This window comes from Buteo buteo, chromosome 5, assembly GCF_964188355.1.
Source record: "Buteo buteo chromosome 5, bButBut1.hap1.1, whole genome shotgun sequence".
In the NCBI taxonomy this organism is placed as follows: Eukaryota; Metazoa; Chordata; class Aves; order Accipitriformes; family Accipitridae; genus Buteo; species Buteo buteo.
The window spans coordinates 35,900,702-35,912,249 of NC_134175.1; the positions used below are offsets into that span (position 1 = coordinate 35,900,702).

An 11,548-nucleotide genomic window follows, 5' to 3' on the forward strand; every position below is an offset into this window, starting at 1 on the left:
TGCCATGTGCCCCCCTACTGTACTTCGTAATCAAGCAGGGGGGAAAGGGAAGGGGACTTTATTTTGAAGCCATCCCAGCCTGTTTAACAGGGGACGGTTATTGCCCTTTGTGCTCCTGCAACGGAGCGTGCCTCTGCCTGTTATCAGAAGGTTATTGAGTTAGTTGTGGAGCTGTCCTGTATCAGGACAAACAGTCCCTAATAGAGCCGTCTGCTCCCTGTCCCAGTGCCAGATGAGTTGTTTAATCTGGGAAGAGTCTGTTTGCTGCCGAGGACGCACGCTGCCCACCTGCAGCGCTGCCTGCAGCGCTGCCCGCCTGTGGCCCAGCTCTGGGAGGGTGGGGCTGACTTCCTCGCCCCTTCCTCGCTCCTTCCTCACCCCTTCCTCACCCCGTCGCCAAGCGCCAGCCAGGCAGGATCCACACCAGCCCACAGCAAACACGCCTGGGTTGCCCAGCCCGGCCATCTGCCGTGCTGCCGCCTTCCCCAGAAGCAGAGGCAGTCATAGCAGGGCCCAGCCTGCCCTGCCCTATTCATCACAGCAGGAACGGAGACTGCTATCGAGATCCGTGCTGGGCCCCATGCTCGCCCTGGCACCCTGTGTCTGGCAGCCAAGGCGGGGTCTGGCGGTGCAGTCTCGGAGGGTGCCTCCGTCGTGACGCCGTGGCTGAGCAGCGAGGAAGGACTGCTCAGGGGAGGTCTTGCCGCGTTCCTCCTGAGCCGTAGCACCTGTCCCTAAAGTGCATGTTCTCCTTATCCCTGCGCTTACGCTCCCCCTCAGCCACTATCTCCTCAATTACTGGCTCCCCTCGCTCTTGTCAGGCCATGCAGCTGCCCTGCCATGCTCCACACGCCTGCTCCAGCTCTGGGCTCTGCCCCACAGACTTAGCGGTTTGTGGCTGATCCTGGTTTTTGCGGTTGGTGACGGTGCCCCGTTTCCTCTGCAAAGCTCATCTCCGAGCCGGACCCCACAAGGCTGCTTGTCTTGCACATCCTTCCTGCCCACGATGGGTGCAGGCTCTGTCAGCCTCAGCTGATGTGGGGAGGGATGAGGGTGGGCGACCCCCTCCGCCCTCTGCCTTCCTTTTCCAGCTGTTGTGGGTTTGCCCTCTGCCCCAGGCTGAAAGGGTGATGCCTCTGAGGCACTTGAGTGTTGCAAGCTCAAGACGAGGGTAGAGCCCGGGAACACGCAGGGCACCGTCACGGGGGGGAAACGGGAGGGCTCTGACACCAATGGCCGGATGCTGGCAAGCACAGTAACGCCTGTCCACGGGGGTGTCTGACACCAGCCTCTGGGCCTGGCCTCCCGAGGCAAGCTCTGCCTTGCAGCCCAGGCATGGGCTGAGCTGTGCAGAAATGCTGCCGCTGCAGCAGCTGTACCTGGCCCCAGCCCAACAAGCAGCTTCGTTTTGGGTGCAATGGCCTCGGTTTGCAGTGCCTCAGCAGGTCACGCTCCCCAGTTTAATGTGAGGCTGGTGCTATGGGAGCTTGTTCTTAACATGCTGAGCACCAGAGTTGAAGGGTCACATAGGTCCCTTACCCCTGGCAAACTGATCAGCTGCCTGGGGGTGAAGCCAGGCTGGAGGCAAGACTTGGGAGCGCTTGAAAACTAGTGGTGACTGTGGGGAAAGAAAACCCCAAGCCACTTTAAACGCCTGGCAAGAGCAGGAGGTTCAACATAGGCTGCATGCAGCTTGCCCTCCCCAGCTTGCCAGGATGCGGCCCTCGTGCCAGCAGTCCCCTGCTCTGCACACCCCACTCCCACCTCTCCATGCCGGGCTGCAGCTCCTCCCTCCCCAGCCCCGAACGCTTCCTTGCATCCTTCCAAAAGCTTGAATTTCTGTGCTCGGCTTGCTGTCTCCCTCCATCCACCTCCACCTGTGGCTCCTGGCCTGGGATGGAGACTGTGCCCGGGGGTTGCTCCTGGAGCATCTGTTGCTGGATCTGCAACAGGCATTTGCCCTTCCAGAAATGTTAATGCCACAACTGGGGGGGGGCGGGGGGGAATTCAGTGAAAAGTGTTTCTTCATGGCCAGGTCAAATCCCCTTCCTTCTGCTGCAGCCTTCCCTCCATACAGCTGAAGCTGTCACCTGGGAAGGACCCATCCATGAGCAGGGGGAAGGAAGGATGGAGCAAAAGAGCCCAAAGTGGGGCCCTTTCTCCCTTCCTCTTGTGCACGCACCTGTGCCCGTGTCGGGGTGCAGCACGCCGCTCCAGGGGGGCTCCAGTCGCCCTCCCATGGGAGAGCACCAAGCCCATGCCCGGGCTGTGTGGGTGCTGGGAGAGTGCCATGGTGGCTCTTGCTGACTTAGGGAAGTGGCAGGGCTGCTGTTACTCAGTGAGCCCAGAATAACCAAAAACCCACACCAGAAGTGGCAGCCATGCCTCCCATCCTGCTCCTTGCCCCAGCCACCTGGCCTCGGCCCTCCTGCAGCCGGCCCCCGGCACTGCCCACGGGAGGTGGGTGGAAGTGCTGCACCCACTAGGGCTTGCTCATGGAAACCCTTCCACAGAAGGCAGCACGTGTTTCAGTGGGGAGAAGCAACGTTTCATGAGCTTGCGCACACGCCAGCTTCCCCCCAACTATTTGGGTTGCACAAGGCAGGCCAGCATCCCTCCCCATCCCCACACAAGGGTGCAAGGGCAGGGTGCTCTGCCCAGGATGTCACGGGTGTGGTTGGCCCAGTGTGGGGACTCAGCCCTGACAACTGCCCCCAGAGCCAATTTTAGCAGTGCAGAAAGTGAGTGGCCCGCATGCTTTGGTGGAGGGACAGCTCGCGGCTCCAGGGTGGTGACTCAAAGCCACTACTGCCATCGCTCTGGCCTTGGGAGAGCGGTGCTATTGCCGAGGATGAGCAGTGGTGACTCTAAGGGCACATCTGGAGGTGCTGCGTACTCAGCCCTGGCCCTGCTGCAGGGACCTGGCCCGGGGCATGAGAAGCAGCACGGGCTTCAAAAGATCTGAAGCACACTCCTACCGCGCAGGCACATTCTGCTCCACATTCCCACCGTGTCTGGGGCCACCGGGGCTCTCCTTTCTTCCATCCTCTCTCTTCGCTGGGAGAGGAAGAATTCGGTGTTAGGAGGGGCAGGGGGTTACTGTGGACTCAGGGCTGGAGCGCTGGCTCCCTCCTCTGCCCCCGTGGCCAGGCTCCCCGGTGCTCCTTCGGAAGGCGTTGCTCACCCCCGAGCACCCCGCGGGCCGAGCCCGGGCCCCCGAGGCTGCGGCCGCAGCAGCGCTTTGGAGCGTTTTCCCCGCAACGAGCCGGCAGCCTCAGCTTCGCACCTGGGCGGCAGCGGCAGCCCCGGAGCCAACGAGCTCCCGGGGGAGGGGGGGGGGCGCAAAGGGCGGAGGGGGAGAGCCGGCCCACCGGGGGCTGGGTAGGGCTGCCGGGGCTGGGAGCAGCCCGCGGGCGACGGGTGGGTTTCGGCGCCTGCCTGGAAAGCGGGGTTCGCCGCGGCTGATGTCGCCGACAGGCGCGATTCTCGGCCGAGTTTCGGCCGGGGCCGGCCCCAGCCCGCAGCCCTGCGCGGCCTGCCGGTCGGTGCGGGGCGGTCGGTGCAGCACCGGCGGGCGGGCGCGGGGCGGGGCGGCCCCGGGCCCCTTTGTTCGGCGGGAGGCGGCGGCGCGCCGCCCCGCCGCTTTGTCCGCCGCTGCCGGCGGGAGCCGCTCGTCCCGGCGCGCCGTGAGTGGGGCCGGGGAGCGGGGGGCTGCGGGTGGGCGCGGGTCGGTGGGGCTGGGGGGAGAAAAGCGGGGCGGGCGGCGGTACCCCGGGAGGGCTGGGGGCGGCCCCGGGCGTGGGCTGCGGGTCAGGGAGGCTGGGGGGCCGCAGGCGGGGGGGGGGAGCTGGGGGGATTTCGGGCAGGCTGGGCTCAGCGGGGCTGGAGGTCCCCGGTGGGCTGGCGTCGGTGGGGCTGGGGACCGCGGGAGGGCTGGGGTTGGGGGGCAGGGGTCAGCTGGCCCTAGCGTGGGCTGGCCGGGGTCAGTTGGGACAGGGGTCCCCGGGCGGGCAGGGGCTGGCGAGCCTCGGGGTGGGCTGCCCGGGGCTGGGGCGCGGGGGGGGCCTGATGTGGCTTGGGGAGATGGGGTCCCTGGGCAGGGCAGGCTGGGGCAGGGGGGGCCGGGGGGCTCCAGGCAGGGGGACCTGGGGTCGGTAGGGCTGGGGGTGTACGCGTAGGGCCTGGCCAAGGCACGTGGTGCTGGTCCCGATGGCGTGGCCGGGAGGCCGTGGGTGGCTTGGCCCCTTCGGCAGAGAGCTGGGCTCGGGCTACCTGCCCCGGGGGTGCCCTGCCCGGGCCGGGGGCAAGGGTGTGGGGAGCTCTGTTCTGCCCCAGCCGTGACCACTGCGGCTCCTGACCCACGCTGCGGTCAGTCGCTGTGTCACCTCTCCTTGGCCACCACGGCAGCGCCCACGTGTGTGCTTTCGCTTCAGCTCCCGGGACTGCCCTCCCGCCTGGTCCCCTTACCTTGTCCCCTGCCCCAGCCCCTCACCCTGGGGCCAGGGCGGTGTGCCGCTGCCAGGCAAGGGCTAAAGGCAGACACAAAGCATCCTCCTCCCAGTGGGGTGGGGGGGGAGAGGGCCTTGCACCGGGGAGACAGGGCAGCAGCGAGACCTTGCAAGGTGCTCGACCACAGGAGGATGGTGGCCTTGATGGGCTGGGTTTGGGTCCCCGGTGCCAGCCCGTGCCACCTCCCGCAGCTCAGCAGGCTCTGCCGAGCACCAGGCCGTCAGGGAGCGTTTCGCTCGCGTGGGTGCTTGTGCTGGAGGGGCTTTTTTCTATTTAGGCGAGGTTGCTCGGGAGGCAGGCTGAGCTAAGCCAAAAAGATCCTCTTACTCTGGACAATGGTGGCGTGAGTGCAGCAGGAGCTGTCGTCCACAGGGACGTGTCCTGGCCGGAGGCAGTGGGACAGGGTTGGCCGGAGGACAGGCGAGGCGTGGGGGAGGCTGGGGGCTTTGTGGGGACACGTCCCCTCTGCTCTCCCCAGGCAATCCTGCCACCTGCTGCCCTTGCATCAGCTCGTGCGCAAGCTGCTGAAACCGGGGGTGGCGGTGGGGTGTCTCCTCTTACGTCTTCTCCTTTGGCCGGGAGCTGCGGCACGGTCCTCGTAATTTCCTCCCTGATCTCCGGTGTCAGCTGCTTTGCTGGGACTTTGTGCAATTCCTTGGCCACCCCACGCTGCCCCTCGCCACTGCTCTTCTGCCTCCCGCTCCGCTCCCTCCACCAGCCCTTGCCATCGGTCTGTGGGGTGCTCTGAGCGCTGGCCACTGCGGGCTTCGGGGACTCGTAAGGATTGGGGATGGGGGTCAGGCAGGAGAGAGGGCACAGCACAGAGGTTTGGTGGGGGCAAACATCTTTGCTGGCCCTCGAGGGAGAGCTCTGCGGGGTGTGGAGGGCCTGGCTCGGGGGATGCTGCTCGGGGAAGACCCCCTCGGCTGGGGCTTGGGGCTCGGGGCTGGCAGCTGAAGCGGGCCAGAGGGGCTGCCGCGTGTTGCCTTCCTCCAGGGGCCTGTGGACCCCCGTGGGAGGGTGTGAGTGCTGGTGCAGGGTGTGGCGCTGGTTGGGGACCTGCCCCGGACCAGGTGGCAAACAGGCGCCATGGCACCTTGGGTGGAGGAGGTGGTTCTGTCCCCTGCCTGTCCCCTCACAATCCCCAGCTGGCGCTGCCCCGTGCTGCAGTGTTTACCCTGCCTGTGGTGACTCTTCCCCTAGACGTGTCCTGCAGGGGACGGGGACGTCCCAGCCTTTCCCCTGCTCCCCGGGTCCTCCCCAACCACCTGCCCGGTGGCAGGGCGGAGCAGGATGCGTCTGGGGAGGCGGTGCTGGGCAGGGGACGTGGTTTTGGGGAGATGGGTGCCCACGCATAGCTGTGTTTGTGGACCTGTGAGTAAGGGAAGGGACGTCAGTGCTGGGAGAGGGAGAGGGGCAGAGCTGGGGTGGCGGCTGGTGGTTTGGGGGGGCCCAGTGAGGTGCACGCGGGTTTGCTCAGTGCCTGTTTGCCTGCCCCTTCGCTGCAGGGTTTGAGCCAACTGCCTGGCCAGGATGAGCTGGAGTTTCCTGACGCGGCTCCTGGAGGAGATCAACAACCACTCGACCTTCGTGGGCAAGATCTGGCTGACCGTCCTCATTGTCTTCCGCATCGTGCTGACGGCCGTGGGGGGCGAGTCCATCTACTACGACGAGCAGAGCAAGTTTGTCTGCAACACGCAGCAGCCCGGCTGCGAGAACGTCTGCTACGACGCCTTTGCCCCGCTCTCCCATGTCCGCTTCTGGATCTTCCAGATCATTATGGTGGCCACACCGTCGGTGCTCTACCTGGGCTTCGCCATGCACCGCATCGCCCGCATGCCCGAGTCCTCGCGGCGCCGGGCACCGGCAGCCCGGCGGGCACGCATGCCGGTGGTGCGCCGAGGAGCCGGGCGGGACTACGAGGAGGCGGAGGATGATAACGAAGAAGACCCCATGATCTTTGAGGAGATCGAGGTGGAGAAGGAGAAGAGCCCGGAGGGCGGCGAGAAGCACGACGGCCGGCGCCGCATCAAGCAGGACGGGCTGATGCGCGCCTACGTCCTGCACTTGCTGTGCCGCTCGCTGCTGGAGACGGCTTTCCTCTTCGGGCAGTACCTGCTGTACCGCTTCGAGGTGAGCCCCTCCTACGTCTGTAGCCGCAGCCCCTGCCCGCACACCGTCGACTGCTTTGTCTCCCGCCCCACGGAGAAGACTATCTTCCTCCTCGTCATGTACGCCGTCAGCGGGCTCTGCCTCTTCCTCAACCTCTGCGAGCTCGTGCACCTCGGCGTGGGGCGCATCCGGGACGCCCTGAGCCAGCCCGACAGCCCTCCGCTCCCGGCTGGCGGCAGCCCCACGCCGCAGTACCCCAAGAAAGCCCCCGGCGCACCCCCCACCTACCACTCGCTGAAGAAGGAGCCGCCGCGAGCCCCGCTGCCTGACGGCAAGCTGGACTACCGGGAGAGCCTGGCCCAGGCGGCGGGGCGCTTCGCCCTGGCCGGGGCTCCCCCGGCGCACGAGCTGGACCGGCTGCGTGAGCACCTGCGTCTGGCCCAGGAGCACCTGGAGGTGGCCTTCCACCTCCAGCCGCCCCCGCGGGCCCCCAGCCCTGCCCGCAGCAGCAGCCCCGAGGCCAACGGCATCGCCGCCGAGCAGAACCGCCTCAACCTCGCCCACGAGAAGGGGACCGCCGCCTGCGACAGGACCACGGGTGAGCCGGGGAGGGGGATGGATCGGGCCGAATGGGGTGGGGGCACGGGGGGGCTGCCCCCGGGCTCCCCTGGGGAGGGGATGTCGTTTCCCCCGGGGCGGGTGCTAACCTGCTGCTCGCTCCCCGCAGGGCTGTGAGTGCCACCAGGGACGACGGCGGTGTCTGCCGGAGCGGCTGCCGCCGCCACCGCGGGACGAGCAGCCTGCCAGGAGCGCGGGGTGGAGGGTGCCGCGCGCCTGCCCGGCGGGGCTGGCCGGGCAGCCCTGTCCCGGTGGGCAGCGGCAGGGTTGGGGGCCTTGGGGGACATTCCTACTTCATTTTCAAAAAGGGAATATCTTATTTTTGTACGTTTTTATAAACTCGTCAGCGTGTGCACCCTGGCATTTTTATATTCCGCTCCCAGTCTCTGCTCTGGGCCTGCACCCCCCCACCATCTCCCGTTTCACCCCCTTGTTCTCCTCCCGCACCCATTTGCTGCAGCATCTTCTCCTCACACCCACCCGTGCCCTCCTGTGCCCACTGCCACCCGCCGCTGCACCAGCCGGTGCTGTGCATGTGCGGGCCGTGCGAGCCGTTCTGGCGATGCCGGCGTTGCCCCCGTGGCGTGGGGGTTTAGGGGTGCCGAGCGTGGGGGTCCGGCTGGCTGGGCCGAACCGTGGGGCAGGGCGCTGGACTGGCACTGCGCTTGAAGCGGAGGGGACGGAAGGCATCCTGGCGGCACTGCTGCCGGAAAGTGCCGGTGTGGCCGGGGGGGCCGTGCTGCGTGGTGTCCTGGCACGGAATTGTGAGCTGCGGGGCTGGTCTGCTCAGAAATGTCTGTGCAGAGGGCAGGGGCTGTCCTTCCCGCCACCTCCGCCCCGTTCCCGGCCGGCCATCCTTGGACCAAAGCCCATCCCCTCCCACTCAGGCCGTGGGGCTGGGACCCCCTACGCGGGGCTGGACCCTGGTCCCATGGTGGGGGGACGCAGTGCCCTGAGTCAGGCTTGGCCGGGAACCAGTGGGGCATTTCTCATCATCTCAGCCTGGGTCACACGGGGATTTTTGTAGCGTTGTTTTTTACTCAGAAATGATTGTCACTGTTTTTTCTTCCTTCTTTTTTTTTTTTTATATCTATATTAGTAAAGGCTGGAGACGTTTTGTACTGAACTGCTGCATCCGGTCCTTCGGGAGGAAGGGGTGGGAAGGGAATCCTGCGCAGGCAGTGCCGCCCGCCTGCCCTGGGACCTCCCCGCTCGCCCGGGGTGACTCAGTCGTTCCTGCCGTGCGGAGGCGGCTGCGGCCGGGGCAGCCTCCATTGGCCTGGCGGAGCGGGATTGCTCCAGCCGCGTTCCTGTGTGGTCTTGTCCCTGGCGAGGGGCTTCCCTGTGCCTCCCCATGCCGCTGCAGCAGGGAGCAGAAGAGATGCTGTCCTGCCCTGCACTCCCCTGCCCCGGGGCTGGATCAAACCCAGCCACATCGTGCCGATTTTGGCCAGCACACCCCAGTTCCCTCTGGGACCCCGGGTCAGAGCTGGACACCTCTTGCAGCGCTTGCCCATCCCCTCCCTCCTCCAGCCAAAACCCCCGGGGAGCTTACATCCCACCGCACAACCGCGTGCCACCTCTGTGGCTGCTTCTGGAGCTGCCTCTGCCTCTGAAGCTGGCGTTTCCAGGCTGTTTTAGTAAAAGGAACAGCTTTATTTCACTCGTTCTGTTAAGCTTTCCAACAGGCTGTGCTGCCGGGAGAGGGCTCGCTTGCAGTGCCACGTGTGCCACCAGCCTTGCCACCGTTGCGAGGTCCTGGCACGGACTTGCCATGGCACATCCCGATCCTTGCTGCGGCAGCCTGGCCCTGCCTGGGAGCACAGGGAGGCTGTTGCACTCTGCAGCAGGAGTGGGACCCCAGTCTTTGGGGGAGGGGGCAGGAATTGCTAGGAAGGAGCAGGTAGGGAGAAATGGGGGCTGAGCTGGTTGCAGGCAGCAGGCTGGCTTCGGCAGCCTCTGCCGGAGGCTGTGCCTGTCCCTGCCCCACCATGCCCCGGCTTGCTCCGGACTGGGACCGGCCCCAGGGCAGGGTCTGGCAGCGTGACCATGCTCAGGGCAGCCCGAAACTCCAGCTTGTGCAGGGGAGGGTGGCACTGCCCCCCCCCCCGGGTCCCTCTGGTCCCTGTGGCATGGGGCCAGGGGTCCTCTGGGCGACCGACTCCTCCTGGGCAGGGTCACGGTCCGGGGCCGGGCTGCAGGATGCCCTAGACGCAGGTGCAGTCCTGGGCCAGGATGTTGGGCACCGTCTCGTACTTGAAGGAGTACCCGCCGTCGGAGGTGGTGCGGACGCGCAGGGAGCGCATGGTGCCGGGCAGGGCAGCGCAGCAGAGCTGCACGCCCAGGCGGTGGCTCAGCCCGTGGCCCTCGGCGCAGCTCCCGTGGCAGTAGTGGAAAACGAAGCTGCTGGGATGCACGATCCACTTGTCCCAGCCCAGCTCCTCAAAGGAGATGTTGAGGGAAGCCCGGCGGCAGTTGGTATGGGCGGCCAGGTCCTCAGACGGGCGCTGCAGCAGGCTCAGGGCGGCCGGGGACCAGGGCACGGCGGAGCGGCGAGCCCTCTCGCTGCCCTTGGCCCGGGTGGTGGCCACCAAGAAGGGCATCTTGTCCCCCTCGGCCAGGCAGGGGCAGCCAGGGCAGCGCACCAGGAGCACGAAGAGCGGCTGCGAGAGCTGGGGCAGCAGCCCCGGGGCGAAGTGAAACACCGTCCAGTGCTCGGGCGTCCGCACTGCCATGGCCGTCACCGGCACGCGGCCCTGCGGCGACAGGGTCAGCACGTCGGGGGCCGAGTGGTTGGGGGCGGCTGAGGGGCCGGTGTAAAACCAGAGCTGGGCGGAGGTCACCGTGCGCGTCAGGGTGTGCGCCGAGGGCTGGAAGAGGTAGGTGAAAATCCCTTCTTCCTCCAGCAGCTGGTCCGGCTGCGTGGGCTCACAAGGCACGTCTGCAGCGGGGGGGGGGAAAGATGCTCAGGGTGCGCGCCTAAACCCCGGGAGGGTCCCTGATGCCGGGTGGGAGGTGGGATGTTGCAGAGGGTCACTGGGGTGCTGGCAGGGGGCCTGGCTGCTGGCACGGGCTGTGGCAGGGTGCAGGGGAGCTGATGTCTAATGCTACGCAGCAGCCGCTGCACCGCACCCTGCAGCTGAGCCCTGCTGTGCCCTAGGCTGGTCCGTTACTGCTGCCCCCGTTCCCCAGCGTCCTGCCCCACAGCTGGTCATCCTGCCCTGTCCCACAGCATCCTGTCCTGTCCCTTAGTATCCCATCCCATTTCCCGGCATCCTGCCCCGTTCCCTAGCATCCCACCCTATCCCACCCTGCCTGCTCCTCAGCCCTTGCCATCTGTCCGCATCCTGCCCGACCTAGCCGTTCCCCAGCACACTCTTGTGCCGCCTGCCCTCCTCCCTGCCTGTGTCCTGGGTTGCTCTGCCTGTCCCCATCTGCCATACCTTTCACCTCCTGGGTGTCCACCAAACCTCACCCATGCCCGTGCCCCAGCCTGGCGTACCCTCTTTCTCTTCTCCTGCAGACCACTGCAGCAGCCCTTCTGTCCGGCTGCAGCTGTGTTGCCCTGAGCCCCCACCCTGCTTCACCCCTCTGCCCTCTCCATCCCACCAGGATGTTCTCACCTGTGGAAGGGAAGAGGATCACCTGGGAGGTATCCTCCAGCTCCTCCGGCTCAACTTCAGTGTTTTCAAGGACGTCTCTCCGGTGCACCCTCTTTGCTTCCTTCTGGGGCTCCTCCTGGAGAACTGGGGGGCTCAGATGCTCCAGCACGCGAGCCCGCACCTTGGCCAGGATGAGCTGCCGGTCGACACCAGCCCCGGTGCAGCTGGCCAGGGCGGCGGTGGGCAGCATTGCAGGCAGCAGGTGCAGGAGGAGCAGCATGACTGTGGGGTGTGCGGTGGTCTGGCGGCTCGGGGGGCTCTGCCACGGGCTCCTGCCTGCCTGCTCAGCCCGTCTGCCCGCTGCGCTCCCCCCAGGACAGGGTGGCATTGAGACCTATCTGACACTGACGCAAACGTCTGCTCGCCGTGAATATTATCTCTGGGCAGCGAAAGCGCTGAGACGTCTGGAATGCAAGGACTGCAAGGACAGTGTGGTCTGGGGGGGGACGGCGCCTGGGCAAGGGAGTGGGGGGGGGGGGATGCTGCCGGGGGCGGCTGGTGCATGGGGCTGGGGAGGCTGGGCTGCTGGCAGGGTGCTCCCAGGAGGGTTTTCCTGCGCTGGCAGGGACAGAGGGGGAACCCAGGGCGACCTTTGCTGGTGCTGGGTGCCCCCCATGGTGGAGAAGCTGCAGATTTGGGGCTTCTGG

At 66.6% G+C, this 11,548-nt stretch overlaps 2 protein-coding genes across 3 annotated transcripts; one reads left to right on the top strand and one right to left on the bottom strand.

Moving 5' to 3' along the window:
• Positions 1 to 3,622: 3,622 nt before the first annotated feature.
• Positions 3,623 to 8,365, top strand: LOC142031333 (gap junction gamma-1 protein-like). 2 transcript variants are annotated; one of them, XM_075028598.1, is made up of 3 exons: positions 3,623 to 3,686; positions 6,018 to 7,219; positions 7,349 to 8,365. In XM_075028598.1, exons 2-3 carry the CDS (start codon positions 6,043 to 6,045, stop codon positions 7,354 to 7,356), a joined length of 1,185 nt encoding a protein of 394 aa, XP_074884699.1. In that variant the 5' UTR covers positions 3,623 to 3,686; positions 6,018 to 6,042; the 3' UTR covers positions 7,357 to 8,365. The 2 variants fall into 2 exon arrangements, with proteins under 2 accessions (XP_074884699.1, XP_074884700.1); XM_075028599.1 differs by lacking the exon at positions 3,623 to 3,686 and adding an exon at positions 4,833 to 5,286.
• Positions 8,366 to 9,446: 1,081 nt separating this feature from the next.
• On the bottom strand, positions 9,447 to 11,229 carry INHA (inhibin subunit alpha). Its single transcript, XM_075028600.1, has 2 exons — positions 10,863 to 11,229; positions 9,447 to 10,180 (listed from the first exon to the last, which is right to left on the bottom strand). The coding sequence occupies exons 1-2, from the start codon at positions 11,227 to 11,229 to the stop codon at positions 9,447 to 9,449; spliced, it is 1,101 nt and encodes a 366-aa protein (XP_074884701.1).
• Positions 11,230 to 11,548: the final 319 nt, after the last annotated feature.